Below are 15,999 nucleotides of genomic sequence, written 5' to 3'. Positions count from 1 at the left end.
GGATATGGCACTGTAGGTCAATCAGCTCTAGTTAAAGCACTTGTAAGACGTCCTCTGCCCAAAAGGAAAATGGGCGAACAAATATATCTATCGGCTGGCGTTCGGGCGGTCCGCACGGCCAGCTAAGCGGCACGACTCAGCCACTGCAGCAACATACGAATTCGCCCGGGGCGCTGGCCGTGGGTGATCGTGGGCACTAGTGCCCCAGGGGCACAGTTTGGACGAGCCTGTTCTATTCTGTTCTGTATCACTTTGGAGAGAATCTTATATGGAATGGATACTAATGAGATGCCCCTATAGTTATTGACATTCTTTTTATCACTTTTTTTGTGTTGTGTAACTTTCATTATTTTGTATTCTTCACATACTTCTTTATGAGGATCATTTGCATTGACACTCAGTATAACTTCACATTCCTGGCAGCAATAACAGGTCTCAGTTTTCGAAATGTTGGCTGACTGACTTATTTTATTTATTAATTTATTGGGGGGTGGGGGTGGGGGGTGTTTAAGAGACCAAACAACAAGGTCATCAGTCCCACAATCCAAGAGTGTAGATATCCACCAAGAACATTTTCTGAGCTTTTCAGGAGATTCATAACAGTATAAGGAAGAGGGCTAACACTGTAATGGACATCTTTTGCACTTTCAATAATAAAACAAAAGATGAAGCAAATAGGGAAGTCAGCAGTTGGGTGTTCCCGTGGCTCTGCATGCAACAGGAAATGTTCCACCTGCAGCTGTTGCACCTCTGGTCCATTATAGTCAAGAGCGCCCACTATTTAACAGAGTGCAACACGCAAAATAGAAAACTGAAAGCGGCATAAAAGAGGCAAACCAAACCTAAAAGTGATTAAGCAGAATAAAAGAGAGAGGAAAGAGAAGCCTGGCTCTAGGAGGTAGGATCAAGGAACCCCAAGACCTAGCAGACAGCAGGAGATACCCCATTCCCCATCACCCTGCCCCTTCTCCGGAGATAAGTTAACACCTTATAAATGAGAAGGAAAACCACTTTCATGGAGAAAACTGAGAACCTCGTAAACCATCTGGGAGTCGCTGCCAATTTTAAAGGCAGTATGTCCAGAAGCCCATACTCAGCATGGAGGGGGCATTCCACAAAGAAATGAGCTATTGTCTGTAAGGCACCACAACAACAATGTGAGAGTCTCTCAGTAAACAAAATAAAAATATGTGATAACCTGGTATGATTGATATGGAGACATCACAGGACCATGGATTTCTTCCATGAGAAGCAGAAGGAAGAGCCCTACGCTACACTAGTGTCCTTGATTGTGCAGAGGATACTAGATGGGCAAGCAGCCCACCAGATGTTCTATTTCCGAGTGAGCAGATATATTATGTGCACCCACAAATCCACATCTGGGATCAGCAAAGCAAACAAGGAGCAAGTAAGGCCTCAAAACCCCCAGTCTTGGGGGGTAAAAAAAATTTAGTGATGCTAAGCTGCGTCGTATGCCTCATGCAGGTCAAAAATGACTGTGATAAGGTGTTGGCATTTAGAAAAAGCCTGTCGGACTGTTGCTTCCAACCTAAGCAGATGGTCAGTTGTGTATAGTCCTTCCCAGAAACCAAACGGATTTGGGGGGCGGGGGGGGGGGGGGGGGGGGGGGGGGGTAGTTGGCTCTGTGAAGTGCCCAAAGTGGCAGTTGATCTGTCTGGTGGTGACAAGGAAACAACAGGATCACCAGAAAGTGGTCACTGTCACAAAGGTCATTCTGTTGTGACCAATATAGCGAAGCCACTAGATTAGGGAAGAAACTGTTATATTGATAGCTGAAAAGGTGTCGTGGGTGGATATGAGTGGGGAAGGGGGGGGGGGGCGAGGGAGAGGAGGGGGGAAGGGGGGGGGGAGGAGGAGGAGGTTAGCATTTATTGTTCCATCAACAATGAGATCATTAGAGACAGAGCACAAGCTCAGTTTAGGGAAGGGTGGAGGAGGAAAGGGGTCATGCCCTTTTAAAGGAACCATCCTGGCATTTGTCTAACATGATTTAGGATATCACAGGTTGGCAATGAAGTGGGTAGGAGAACCTTCATTGAGGCGGCATAGATCATGGTCTGTGAGAAGCTAGTCAATTAAAAGGCCCCTACCAGATGAGGCTGTACTCCCCCACAGGGAGTGGTGTGCACTGAAGTCCCCAAGGAGGAGAAAAAGAGAGGGAAAGTTGTTGGATTAATGTGCTCAATTCAACGTAAATAAGTGGCCTGCTTGGAGGTAGGTAAACATTACAGATAGTAATCATTGAGACTGTCTACACCTGCACTGCTATTGCCTCCAATGAGGTAGGAAGGGGAATCCATTCAGTTACAACATCTGTACGGAAAAAAGTAGAGACCATTCCAGATGTCCTCTCGGGACGAGCATGGTTCCAACAGAATGCACAATAACCACGGAATGTTGGAGAATGGTCATGAATGAAGTGTGTTTCTTGGAGAGCAATGCAAACCCCAGAAAAGGGGAAATAAGATATATAGTTCTGGCAGGTGACAGTAGCACCCATTACAATTCCACTGAATGATCATACGACTGGTGGCCAGGTTACATGTGATGGTGCCAGGAGTTCCGAGCATGCCACAGGATCACTGCCTGTCACCTGTGGGGAGGGAACTACATTCACAAACATCGACACAGAATCTGACTGCATGTTGCAGGGTGCGGGTGGATATCTGGTGCCTCCGGGGCCACCAGAGGATCCTTGTCCCAATACTTCTTCTTCTTTTTTTTTTCATAACCTTTGGTGGGCAAGGGTCATTCAAGAGGCTATCTGAATTGAGGGCAGGGACCGATGAAGAGCAGTTCCTTCAGCCATTATTTGGCACTGGGCCTCTCATTCAGAGGTTACCGGGGAGAGGAACCCCAAGATGAAGCCCTCTCACTGGCAGATGCCAAAGAGAGAGAACACTTCTCTGGCCAAGTGCGGGAAGTGGTTCCCACAAAGGTACAGAGGGAACCAACAGAATACACCTGGCCATCTGACACTTGTATTTTTTGCTTGCTATTTATTCTCTTCATAGGTCTGGGCTGGGGAGCTCAGCCCACCACAGGTTTACACTGTGCAGTTTTGTTTGCAGTTTGTGACTTGTGGATGCTAGTAATCTTTCATGTTTATACCTGACTGCATTCCTGCAAGCTTTGCAACTATTTATCAGTGATAGAAAGAATGTCAGAGATTAAAGCAGAAGTTTGGAATAAGCTTTTGTGCTAATGCAAATTTCAAAACATAACAGTATGGAAATTGGTCATATCTCAGAAATAGTCTTTTTTTCCCCAGCTGATCTGAATAGAAATCGTACTCTGACAATGTAACTACCTACATCTAAGTAGAATAAAGGAAATGAAATTGTTCATACCTCAATTGCTTTGACCATGCCTACATGTGCAGCTCCACGTGCACCACCACCTCCCAGAACAAGGCCTATTGAAGTACCGGTAAGCCACCGAGCCAAACGGGAGAAGTCTGACTGTGCATCTGGAACAGTCTGCAAGACTCTTTTATACAGTTCCTCCTGAAAAATAAAAAAGTATATATATATATATATGTAAAGTTACAATACTGTTGAAAAATATTAATAAACTGTAAATGACTAAATGAAGTTATCTAAAAAAAAGGAATCAGCTGAAATGACACGAAAATAGAAAAAATCAAAGCTCTGAGTTTTCAAAACAGGCCTTTTTTTTATTACGATCATCAGATCATCCTTAATATTTATTTTAGGCACCTTAACAGCATGCCATAATGACAAAGAGGCTATGCAATCAGTTCTCTTACTATTCTTAAGTCTCTCCACGAGGAATTGTTCCAGCAAAACAGTGCTGTACCTTGAACATCTCTGATATCATGTCTAACTCCACACAGCCTTCATATAAAGAGAGGGCCACTAAGCTGCCAACACCATCACAGAGCTCGCGAGGACTGTGCTGTGTCACTGGAAAAAAACGTACGGGTGAAACTGGAGAGCCCTACAGAGCAAACACCTGAGAACCTTATTTGGGCAAATCAAGCTGTCAGGGACAGAGCATCACAGGAAACTCGGAAACCTCCGAGTTCATTGTATGATACCTAGTGAGCTATCTGTGAAATAGATGGTGAAATACTGTTTACTGAATACAGCAGGTTGTTGCTACATCACATGAAATGATTGAAATTTTAAGCACTATTCCATAATGTTTATTATCTCATAATCTATTCAAAGTCCAAATTTCCATTTGGCAGTCTGATGTGTGCAAAAATTATGAGTAAGAATTTTCCTCAAAATGTTCCATTGTTAATGGTACTAATACATTTATAAGACTTGCGGTTATGAGGAGACTACAGAAAAAGTAACTTAACATTACTATGGTAGCCCAAGTAACTTTTATTGAATCCTGCACTGCTCTCCAGAGTGTCAGAGATACATGACACTGGTTTTCAACACAAAATGGTTGAAATGGCTCTGAGCACTATGAGACTAAACTTCTGAGGTCATCAGTATCCTAGAACTTAGAACTACTTAAACCTAACTAACCTAAGGACATCACACACATCCATGCCCGAGGCAGGATTCGAACCTGCTACCGTAGCAGCAGTGCGAATCGGGACTGAAGCGCCTAGAACCGCTCAGCCACAGCAGCCGGCGTTTTCAACACAGTCACCACCTCTCCATAAGCAGTGGTAGAAAAGTTTTACCAATTGTTCAGTTCCTCAACTACAGAAATCTGCTCCTTGGTCATGGAACCAAGCAGTCCTCATGCCCATTTCCCAACCAGGGCACAAGCAAAATAAAAAATTGTGATCATAGACTACTACAAATACTTTTTTCTGATTGTGTTGGTTGCTGTCCCAAACCAGCAGTTTATTGGGAATACGTAAGACTCAAATTTGCTGTTTACAAGTAAGAAAATGTTCCAGTGCAACACAATGATGGCTCTTGGGAACATATATGAATGGGTGACACTGAATACAAACTTGTAAATAACAGAGGATGACATATGTTACACAGTCTTGTACATGGCAACAGGTGTGCAGATTTGCAAAAGCAAATTCTAGATAATGATGCATTAAATGAAGGAACAATAGACATCCAGGGATTTTGTAACATGTTTGTGTTTTCATAAAAAAGGTATATGAAATGTAATTTCTGGATAACTGTCCAACATGTGAAGTAAGGACAGAAACTATGCTTCAAGGTCATTCATCCAGCAGACTGAGACACCATTTGATGGCCTTCAATACTTTAGACAAGTGAGCCATTTGCTGGTACCAAATATCTTCATTTCTTTGTCATCCATTTTCAAGTCCAATATAAACATGCTGCACTAAAAATGTCCTCATAGCAGTCATTTATATTGTATGTTTTTGTATGAAATCTGAAAAGTGAAGGTCAATATGAAGGAAATGACAATAAATATCTGCAGGACCTTCTATCATAGAATTGATTCCCAAAATGCTCTTGTTCCTAGTGAATGGATATGCTTTTTATGGATATGAATTCAGAGACACAAAATACATAAAAAGATCACCCTGTTACTCACAAGTCTAGCATTTGTCCTTTCAGTAAAGAGACGTTTTTTGCAGAGAATGTGGTGGTGCGCCGATACCCAGTTTCTGTTGTTCAACCACGCCACTGTATTTTTTGGCTTTTTACTGCGATCACGATGCAGCAGAACAAGCTCCTTCTGTGTCCGTACTGCCAGCCGTTCTATTTCTTTTTCAATCTGAAATTGAAAGTATGAGAGTATATGTCAACACATAAACAATACAAAATAGTTCATATATAAAACGTAGGCCAGAGACAAAATAAAGGAATATTCACTCTCATATATATCATACAAATATAAGGTTAAATACGGTAACATACATTTGTAAGAGTACTATATATAATGGAAAAAGCAAAGGTAAAATCTCATTGTACAGTTGAGGGCCCGTAACTTCAACAAGCACATGACACAATACTGAGAAGCACCAGAAAGCTAGCAGTATTTACTGCTTGTCAACAACTCAGTGCCTCAGGTATATGGTAAGTTGTTACCTTTACTTGTTCCATTAAATATAGATCCTATGAACTGTGCGTATCTTCTTCACAATGAAAAATATTTACCTTTCCCACTGTTGGCTCCTTCTCTGCCAAACCAACTATAAGAATGCAGTCAGCCTGACGTACACAGCGTTGAGTCCATGGAGTAAACTGGAAGTCACACTGATAAAGTGTAATTTTGTGCTGGTCTTCCTGCTGAAGACACCAAGAAGTTAACCTGTAGTCATTCTTTGGATCCAAAATGGATGGACCCAGAGAATTCCGAATCACATCTGATGTCAGTCTTAAAGTAGGACCTGAAATATAAAAGGTCACATATATTTCAGTATCCTTGTATTTATTTGTGGTTAAGATGAAACACGCTGTTCTTACCAGTAATGCTCATTTTATTTGTTTAAATTCATTCAATAGGGCTTCTGTGTCATGTCGTGGAAAAAGGCATATCATGAGCATTTTAAAAGAAAAAGTTCATGACAATAAAATAATAAATTACAAAATTCCACGATGAGAACAACAATTAAAACAAGAATAAACTTAAAGAAATAAATTTTATTTTATTTTACAAGACACTAATAATTGACAAGGAACCATCCTATCATCCACTTGAAAAAAAAAAAAAATTTCAAAGTAGGATGACTGGACTATATAGATAAATAAACCTTAATCCCCTTTACATGAACAGTGTTTCACACTTTTCAGTCATTTCAGTGATCCACACATATCTTAACACAATAAAGCAGAGAAGATACTTACATATGAACAGGAAATATACTGTTCCACTCATTTCTGTGAATTATATTCTCATAATAAAATTATTAGCTCAAATTATTCCTGCGAAAATTAACGAGTTCACATGGAGAAATTTCTCCAGTTTGAGTTGTCAGTAACAGCCTGTAACTCTTGAGGAAACCTACTGAAAATACACAGTGTGGTCTGTTGCATAATTTACTGAACAACAGTTAATGACTTGTTTGCAACATAAAGCTTAATCTTCTGCCTTCATTAGTAGGATGCTGCCCCCTTTCTTCAAATAAAGTTCATGTTGTCAAAAACAAATAAATGTGCTGTAATGTCTGTGTAAAAGTCCCGCAAATGTTAGTAAAAGTTAACCGAAATGAGCTTCCTGATTTAACACAACTGTTGCTTGCTTTTGGGCTAATAATATTCTCTGCATCTGAACAGAGTTGTCCCATATGGTATCAAGAAATGGTAGTATGCAATTTAAACTAGTTTCTGGGTATCAAAGGTGCAGATTAATGACAATTTTCTAGCTGTAAAACTAGCACTGACCTTCTGCAAGGGGTGATGAGAGTTTCTATCTTTTGCTAGTCCTAGAAATCTGATGTCATCCGTGTCTCCGATTGTACAACCACCGTAAGACAATTGAATGCAGTTGTAGACAAAATTGCATGTAATGAGTTTATTGCAATTGAAATTCAGCCTGTTAGTTATAATCCAAGAGTCATAACTATTAGTATGCTTGTTTTCACATGTGCTTATGGATGATATCCACTGCCCCCCCCCCCCCCCCCAAAAAAAAAATCTTTCATGAAGACTTCAATTTTCCTCATATAGATGTATATAGCCTTAGCATAAATAAGAAACACTAATGCCTGCACAAAACACACCAAAGAAAGAACCCCATAATCATCTAAAAATGTTCAGTGTACCTATCAGACACTTGATTTGAAGGAAGCTGAACCATTCAACTTCAAACAAACCAAAACCATATTCAAAGCTATTTCAGGGAGAGAGCTGGGGGAGGGGATGCCACACTTTCACTTGATCACCTAAATGAAAATAATAAATTTTAATCCAATTGAGAGCTGTCTCCTTTCCTCAATAAGGAAAAATTCAATAAAAAGATTGCAGAAGTGCAATTATAAAACGATAGGCATGGCACAGCTTGAGCTTCTCCACTAGAATAGTGTGTCACATGCCATGTTACAACGTCCTTAACAGACTCTGACGTGACAACTTACTTCAATGGTGGGGATAAAGTGGGGTGCCATCACACCTAAAGAGATTTTTATTGACTTTTAAAAAGCCATTCTGCCACTAATCTGGATATCCGCCTCGAAACTGCACAAAAATACAAAATACCCTATACGAAAAATGTGCCCTTGTAAGAATACATAACTGCTGCCTTAAGGTTGATAAACACTTGACAGAACAGAATGTCAAAACATTCCAACATGCATTTAAAATGGCAGTATTACACAGAATGCAACGGGACAGGGCAGAATGGAAAGGGATGTCAATATCAGGATTTCTCAGGAAGGAAGTTTTGACATTGACAACGGTGGGGAAAAGAAAGATGATGTCTGCTAACATCAGAAGTCAAACCTGTTATCACATTCACTTATGTTATAACAGAGGAGTTTGTGGTTTTGTGTCATCTTAGTATTTGTTTTACTGTTTGTTCTATTTCTGTGACACATTGTAAAGGCTCCATGTGGACTTTGATATTTTTCCTGTTCCTCCACAAAATGAGGCAACAGATCAGAGAGTGAAAAATAATTTAGGTTTCCCAATACCTGGACCAAAATGGCTACACTGTGCATAAAAAAGGACATAAATTGATGAACCTATTTTCATACAAAATCTATTTTTGCCAGTGAAAAATTCAGCTCCACTGAAGTACAGAAATACAGTGTTTCTTCATGTTAACTGGTACCTGAAAGGAAAAAATACACTCAACAAGGTTAAAAGGCTCTGTTTGTTGCCATTCAATTATTATTTTGTATGTATGTATGTATGTATGTATTTTCTCAAGCAAATAAATGTTTTGAAATGTTTGAACAACAATTTTCATATTGCTTCACTTCTCAGCATTTCATTTCATAGTAAATAGTTTGTCAAGTACATATGTTATGAATTTTTCTGTGGCTATTAATAAACTTTAACACCACTAGTTTCTTAATTCTGAAACTATATTCCAACTTTTTGTACCACAAAGTGTATCTCAAAACCTCAATTTCACTGTTTTGTTCTGTGTTAAATAAAGTGATTCCATATTGAGCTTCTGTTTAGCATGTACACACAAGTATTTGGCAGTGATGTTGCCTTCCATTTCATTACACTGATTTCCAGTGTGAATCTGCCTTTACTTTCTGGAGTTTTTATATACCTTCATACTTGGATAAATACACTGCCTTCTCCACCGTTAAAATTATCTACTGAGGTTCACTCAATCTTGCATTGATCTTCCTGCTAGCCATGTGTGCTCTGTCAGTTTAAGAAAATAAGGTGTATCACTGTCCAGAAGTATCATCATAATCTTACTGCCTTCTCTCCTACATCCTTTTCATATTTTTTTACTTCAGGTATGACAATTGAATCATACCATTTGCAAAACAAAGTAACAGTCATCTGCCTTTGATTGATTCTTGTAAAAAGACAGGCAGTTTTTCAACATTTCTGAAAGCCCATGGGTTTTGTAATTTTCTTATCAACAGAAGGGGTATTTTGTGGTTTCCTGTGGAGTTAACACAGATCAGCATGGTCTTTACTAACTTCATGGGCAGGAGCACTGGTTTCCCTTTTAGAAGCTAACTTGTTTCAGGCAAAGCCTTCCAAATAAGACCTGTCTCATCTGCACTGTATAAAAATTTGGTCTCATAAGATTCTGCCTCAATTTTGAATTTTTTTAAAAACATTTTCAGCTGCTTTTGGGTTACAACATAAATCCACCTTGCTCTGAAATTCTGTAGCCAGCCAGTGCTTGTTTTAAGTGAAGACAAACTGTCAATTTCTTTACTAAAAGTTTTTTTTTTTTTTTTTTTTTTTTTTTGCAAACTGTCAGCCCTGAAAGAGGGTTTCCCAATGCTCACTGCTGCAAAAACCACTTGAAAACGGCCTCCTCAAGCTCTGTGTTTTCTGCTGTTTTATTTGCTTTTCTCAATGAATTATCATCTTCATTCTCATGGGCAGACACAAAGTTTAAAACTGAGGACTTGTTCTTCTTTTTGTCTGAAATTGTTGATTTTCCCATGCTGATCCTCTTGGTTAACTGCTTACCACTCATGTCTTTGTCTAATAGTTCAAGGACTTTTATTTTGTCTGTCAACAAAAATACAATTTGTTTATTTTTAGTAGACATATGCCACACAGTAAATTAAAATACACTCACAAACAAGAGTCAGAAGACAGAACCTATAGTGACAAATCAGTGTACACCTTATTGTCATGAGACAGATTGATGTAGGCCACACTGAATGTAGGTCACACAAACACAACATTGCGCATATTGCATGTACAAAAATGTGCATACTGTATTCATTGTTCACTGTATGATTTTACCTTTTAATACATTTGCTGTAGATTAATTTTTGAAGGGTAAAGAAATGTACAGTGTACTGTAATAACTCTTGAACAAAACCAGCAATTTTAGCCATACAGTACAAATTACTTTTTCCTTAAAGTGATGTGGATAACTGGTGATAAGGATAGTTGGAGTTTGGACAATAGGAGTTACATTGCACACTGTAACAAATTGAGCCCACTCCTGTGTACCTGCGGCCTTTACAAGGTGGGGTGGCTTCCATGCTTCAACCACAACAGAGGGTTATCTGTGGTTCCTTGAGTGGGGCAGCAGCCTTTTCAGCAGTTGGAGGGACAATAGTCTAGATTCATCTGGCCTTGCAACATAACCCAACATGGCCATTCTGTTGTCGCACTACTGATGGCTGGAAACCAGTGGAAACTACTGCTGTTATTTTTCCTGAGGACATGTAGCTCTACTGTATGCCTTAATTATGACAGCACCCTCTTGGGTAAAACATTCCAAAATTAAAATAATACCTCATTTGAATCTCCATGGAAGAATTACACAAGAAGACAATGTCACCAGGAAAAATAAAAGAAGCACTCTACAACCTGAAGTGTGAAGTGTTGAATCCTTTGTTGGAGGTGGTAGGTTAGAGAATTTAAAATGAGAGATGAATAGGTTAAGGGGTAACCTACCACTTTGGAGAAAGTAATGTGTTATTCCCTCTATCTCTCAAACAGACTATCTCTCTAACAGATGAAGGGCAATTGTGACCTTGAACAAGTATCTTGTTATTTTAGTAAGTAAGTGTTTGTTTTTGGGCTGCATACTGTGCAGGAAATTTTCTGTTTCTTCTGCATGCATGAGAATGAAAGTGGATGCAGTGTATCTGCAATGCAGGGCAATGGGCACATGGATTCCTGTTCTTGGAGACACCTGCTCATCAGGGTAGTTATTCCATGAAAACACTGTCCCACCTCCGAGATTTGCTGCAGACCATGGAACCTCACTGGGCATGACAATGGTCATGACATTGCTTATCAATTGAAACCCAGAGAGGACATACAGGGTGCAAATTTCAAAGACCAATCTGTACTGTGAACTATGTTAAAGTCATACACTGAAGTAAAATAAAAAAGGAATGTATATAATGGATATGAAATACAAGCGAGATAAAGAAGCAGCATGTTGTTGTTGTTGTTGTTGATGATGATGATAGGTTTGTGGGGCGCTCAACTGTGGGGTCATCAGCGCCTGTACAAAGTCCCAATTTTTTCACAGTCCAATCTATCCACTGTCACAAATGGTGGTGGTGGTGGTGATGATGATGACACAAGCACCCAGTCCCTGGGCAGAGAAAATCCTCAACCTGTCTGGCACAAATGGTGGTGGTGGTGGTGGTGGTGGTGATGATGATGACACAAGCACCCAGTCCCTGGGCAGAGAAAATCCTCAACCTGTCTGGGAATCGAACCCGGGACCCCGTGATCCAACACTAGCCACTAGACCACGAGCTGCGGATGAAGCAGCATGTGAATTTATTTTGTCATAGTTGGTGTTTGAGATTTCCAGCTGGTACAGACATTGCATTTTCGAGATAGCAACTTGGTCAAGCAGGTAGTATGGATAATTAATGGCAGCCACAAAAAACGTTTCAGTAGTGCACTTCCTTACAGCATCTGAAGAACTATAGGCAAGATACATTCCCAAGGTTGAAATTAGACATAGTGGGAATTAGTGAGGTATGGTTAGGTCTAATAAGGAACAAGAAGATAGGAAAGTGGGAAAGCTACTATCAACAGTTGAGTGAACACATCACCGTAGCCAAGACAGTCATGAAGCCAGCACCCCCCATGGCAGCACAAGTTATAACCCAACTAGTTTGAAAGATGATGATTAGATTGAAACAATTTTTGATGAGATAACAAAAATTATTTAGACAGTTAAGAAAAACCAAAATTTAACTGTACTGGGGGACTAATATTTGGCAGTACAAAAAGGAACAGAAGGAAAAATAGTAGCATTGACTGGGAGATAGGAATGAAAGGGTAATCTGCTGGGCAGAAATTTGCATAGAGTACTTTTTAATCCTGGCAAACACCTGGTTTAAAAATTATGAACGACCATTGTACACAGTATGTTTCATGATTCCTTTTATGGGTTTCTAATGTAGAAGAAGGGACTCAGTAGATAAAATTTTTAGAAGAAATTAATGTCCGGAAATGTATCACTTGGATATAAAATAAGTTAGAAGAGTAGATCATGTTCAAATCTCCCACTTGACAATTCACACACAAACTGAGATGAGAGCACTGTTGTCAGCCTGTTGTGCTTTTGACATCACATATCATTTTCATCTGACTACAACAGCTGTGAAGAATTGGTACATTCACAATTAGAAGGGCTGACTGGTGCTCCACAGACATGTCACACTCGACTTCGAAAAAGATGGCTTTCATCACTTAGAGAACATGACAATAAGTACTCAAAACATTACGGTATGTTGATGATTTTCACTTATGGACCGTCTGACAGCAACTGAATAAAACACAATTTTAGAACACAATTTTAGTGCCATACGTGTTTCGCCTTTATTTTCTGCAAGGCATCATCAGTGGCAGGTTGCGTAGACAGTTTCTTACATATTACGCTCCTGTTGCATTTTTGGTCTTGTTCTTCTTCCTATGAGCGCCAATTTGCTGTTTTTTCTGCATTCCACAGCACTATGCACTGAACGCTTTTTTTAATGCAATTTTTTTTTTTTTTTTTTTTGAAAAACAGAACCTTGCCAATATTTATTTCATGCTCATATTAATTTTTGGAATGTAGGTTGCAGGGCAGGCTGATCTGAAGGAAGCCCAAAGTTTAGGTTATGTAGGAAGCTGCTGAATTGATACCAAGCGCTTGAATTAATGCCTGAAGGGATGAAGGAATATACAGAATGACTCTTAAAAAGGAAATGAACTTCAAGACAATGTTATAAATAAAAAGAAGTGTAAGTAGGTGAAAATGAGCTGGGAGATACGATAGTGCGAGAAGAATTTGACACTGAAATTTAGTTAATCGTTCCATAAATCATATTCATGATAAATGTTATAATGTTCAGTATGTCAACAGAATGGAAATCAATCTCTCTCTCTCTCTCTCTCTCTCTCTCTCTCACACACACACACACACACACACACACACACACACACACACACACACACACACACACACACACACACTGAGAGAGCGAGAGAGAGAGAGAGAGAGAGAGAGAGAGAGAGAGAGAGAGAGAGAGGCCATTTACAGTTTTTTCTGCAAAAATGTCTAATTATTTGTATTAAATAATTCTTCTAATGCATAAAAGTAATTGTTAAGAAAAAAATTTAATCTACATTTAATATCAGTCAAGCATTTTAGTTTCATAGGTAGATTGTCAAGTAGTTTCAGGGCTATATATTTCACTATAATCTGTGCCACAGTTAGAGTTATTAAAGGTTAATGCAGATATCTTTTTTTCCTTCTAGTAAATATCTCTTACTATCAAACTCAGATAGACTACTAATAACACATTTCATAAGTGAATTTCATAAGTGAGGCTGTGGTTAGTATTCCCAGCCACTTAAAGATATGCATGCAAGATGTATATGTGTGAAACCCACACATAATTCTAATTACATTCTTTTGTACAATGAATACTTTTTGACTAAGCTGGGAGTCGTTCCACAATATTATCCAATAAGAATAATGACAAGAGAAAACAAGTTTACTAAAAGGGTTTTCTACTTCACGTTTCATCAATATGCACACCCAAGAACCTAGAACTTTCTATCCTGTTTTTATTTTTTGTTGGTGTATAAGGCTAACAGGTATTTTTGGCAGTACAAAACTAGATGAACTACTTTTTTTTTCAAGTGTAAAGCTAGATCATTAATGCATAACCAGTCAATAAGTTTCACAAAAATATCTTTTGCTATTTTCTCCACTGATGCTTCTTTGCTCAGCTTCATAACACTATAATTTATCTCCATGCAGAAAATGTGTGTGTGTGTGTGTGTGTGTGTGTGTGTGTGTGTTAGCAGAAATAAGAGATCTTTAATGGCTCCTTTTTCTGTCTCTCCTTTAACAACATGCCACACTGATATGATTTTATTCTCTGATCTGACAAGATGTGCCCTGCACTTTTTTTACAACTTTTCTTACTGTGTTACAGTATTGTTTATAATATGAAAGTATTTTTGGATTATTAGTTGTTCTGGCTATTTTGTACATGTGCCTTTTTCATTTTGAAGAGCCTTTGATAACTGTTATGATGCAAGGGTTCTTTAATGACTTCCTGTTATTACATTTAATTACCTTTTAGGAAAACTACTTTCAAAAATTGATACCAATTTGTTAAAAAAAGATGTTGAATTTAAAGCTAGCATTATGCTCTGTGTAAATATCACCCCAGTCAACATTTTTCAAGTTTCCCTTAAAATCTTCAGTAGTTTTGTCATTAAACAGCCTTGCTGTTTTCTCGAGTGTTTTCGAACTGTTCACAGATAGATCTAACTTATGTTATGTGAGTAACTGTGCATTGTGATCTGAAAATCCATTTACCACTGGACAACCATGTATTTCTTCAACTTCTGTTTTATGTATGAATACATTATCAATAAGGGTACTATTATCTTGGGCAACTCATGTAGGGTAATTTATGACTAAGACAAAATTATAAGTGACTAAAACAGCACAATAAAAAAATCCAAATTTTTCATAAAAAATTTCCCCACTATCCATTGGAGACCTGTGTACTGTAATACTAATAATGTATTTCCTAATACTGACAGGCAAGCCCATGTTTCTAAATCCTGATCCATACAGAATCTACTTGTTTCTACATTTCCATATTTATATTAATTTTTTATGAATTTGACAACTCCTTTATCCATATTGGATCTCTGTTAATATGCGGCTAACTTAGGACCACTTAATCAGATTTTCTATCCCCGTGATTGTCTAGTATTCAGATAGAAAAATCACATCAATTCCTTTCTGACTACTAAGTTATTGTAAACAAATTAACACTGCACTTACTTAATTTTTTATCCCCCTAACACTCTGTTGAAACAAGTTGATTTTAACCTTCTCTCTGTTACTGTAAGATGAACTGGGAGTCTGCCAATTTCATTCCTTCAATACTGTCTGTCTGAATTTGAGTTAAAGTTAGTGTCTCATCTGACCCCAACAGCCACACAGATTTGCCTTTGTGTGCTGGTGGACCCCATTATGTTTTCTGCTAATAGATTTCCTAATTTGTCCTTACCACTCCCATTCAGGTGTAGGGCATTGGAAATATAACCCCATCTCCCTACAGCAGCTGCTAGAATAGCACCAATACGAGATCTAACATTCACCTGAAGGAGCCCTCTCAACTCCACATTTACTCACTCACCAGCGACATCACAGATCAGTTCAGGGTACCAGATATGTACATGAACAAGTGAAGCAATACTAACCCTGTGACTTATCTTAGAAGATAAAAGAAGTGGAAAGCAATGCTTATATAGTTTACAGATTTACAGAAAGCTTTTGACACTGTTGACTGGAACACATTTTTAGAAATTCTGAATGTAGCAGGGACAAAAGACACGGAGCGAGAGACTATCTACAATTAGTACAAAAATCGATGTGAAATTGTATGAGTCAAAGGACATGAAATGGAGG

At 38.7% G+C, this 15,999-nt stretch overlaps 1 protein-coding gene across 8 annotated transcripts in view; it reads right to left on the bottom strand.

The window, feature by feature from the left end:
* LOC124723161 (neuropathy target esterase sws) overlaps nucleotides 1-15,999 on the bottom strand; it is a 201,895-nt gene that overhangs the window by 75,363 nt on the left and 110,533 nt on the right. For all 8 annotated transcript variants that reach the window (XR_007006522.1, XR_007006521.1, XM_047248357.1 and 5 more), the window contains exons 17-19: nucleotides 6,099-6,331; nucleotides 5,533-5,715; nucleotides 3,372-3,527 (exon numbers count right to left, since the gene is read on the bottom strand). Coding sequence is in view for 6 of the 8 variants with exons in the window: in XM_047248357.1 (XP_047104313.1) it covers nucleotides 3,372-3,527; nucleotides 5,533-5,715; nucleotides 6,099-6,331 (572 nt within the window). In the remaining 2 variants the exon portion in view is untranslated. The remainder of the gene's footprint in view (nucleotides 1-3,371; nucleotides 3,528-5,532; nucleotides 5,716-6,098; nucleotides 6,332-15,999) is intronic.

This window comes from Schistocerca piceifrons, chromosome X (assembly GCF_021461385.2).
Source record: "Schistocerca piceifrons isolate TAMUIC-IGC-003096 chromosome X, iqSchPice1.1, whole genome shotgun sequence".
Taxonomy (NCBI): domain Eukaryota; kingdom Metazoa; phylum Arthropoda; class Insecta; order Orthoptera; family Acrididae; genus Schistocerca; species Schistocerca piceifrons.
The sequence above is the reverse complement of the archived record's forward strand: the minus strand, read 5'-3'. Positions and strand labels throughout refer to the sequence as shown.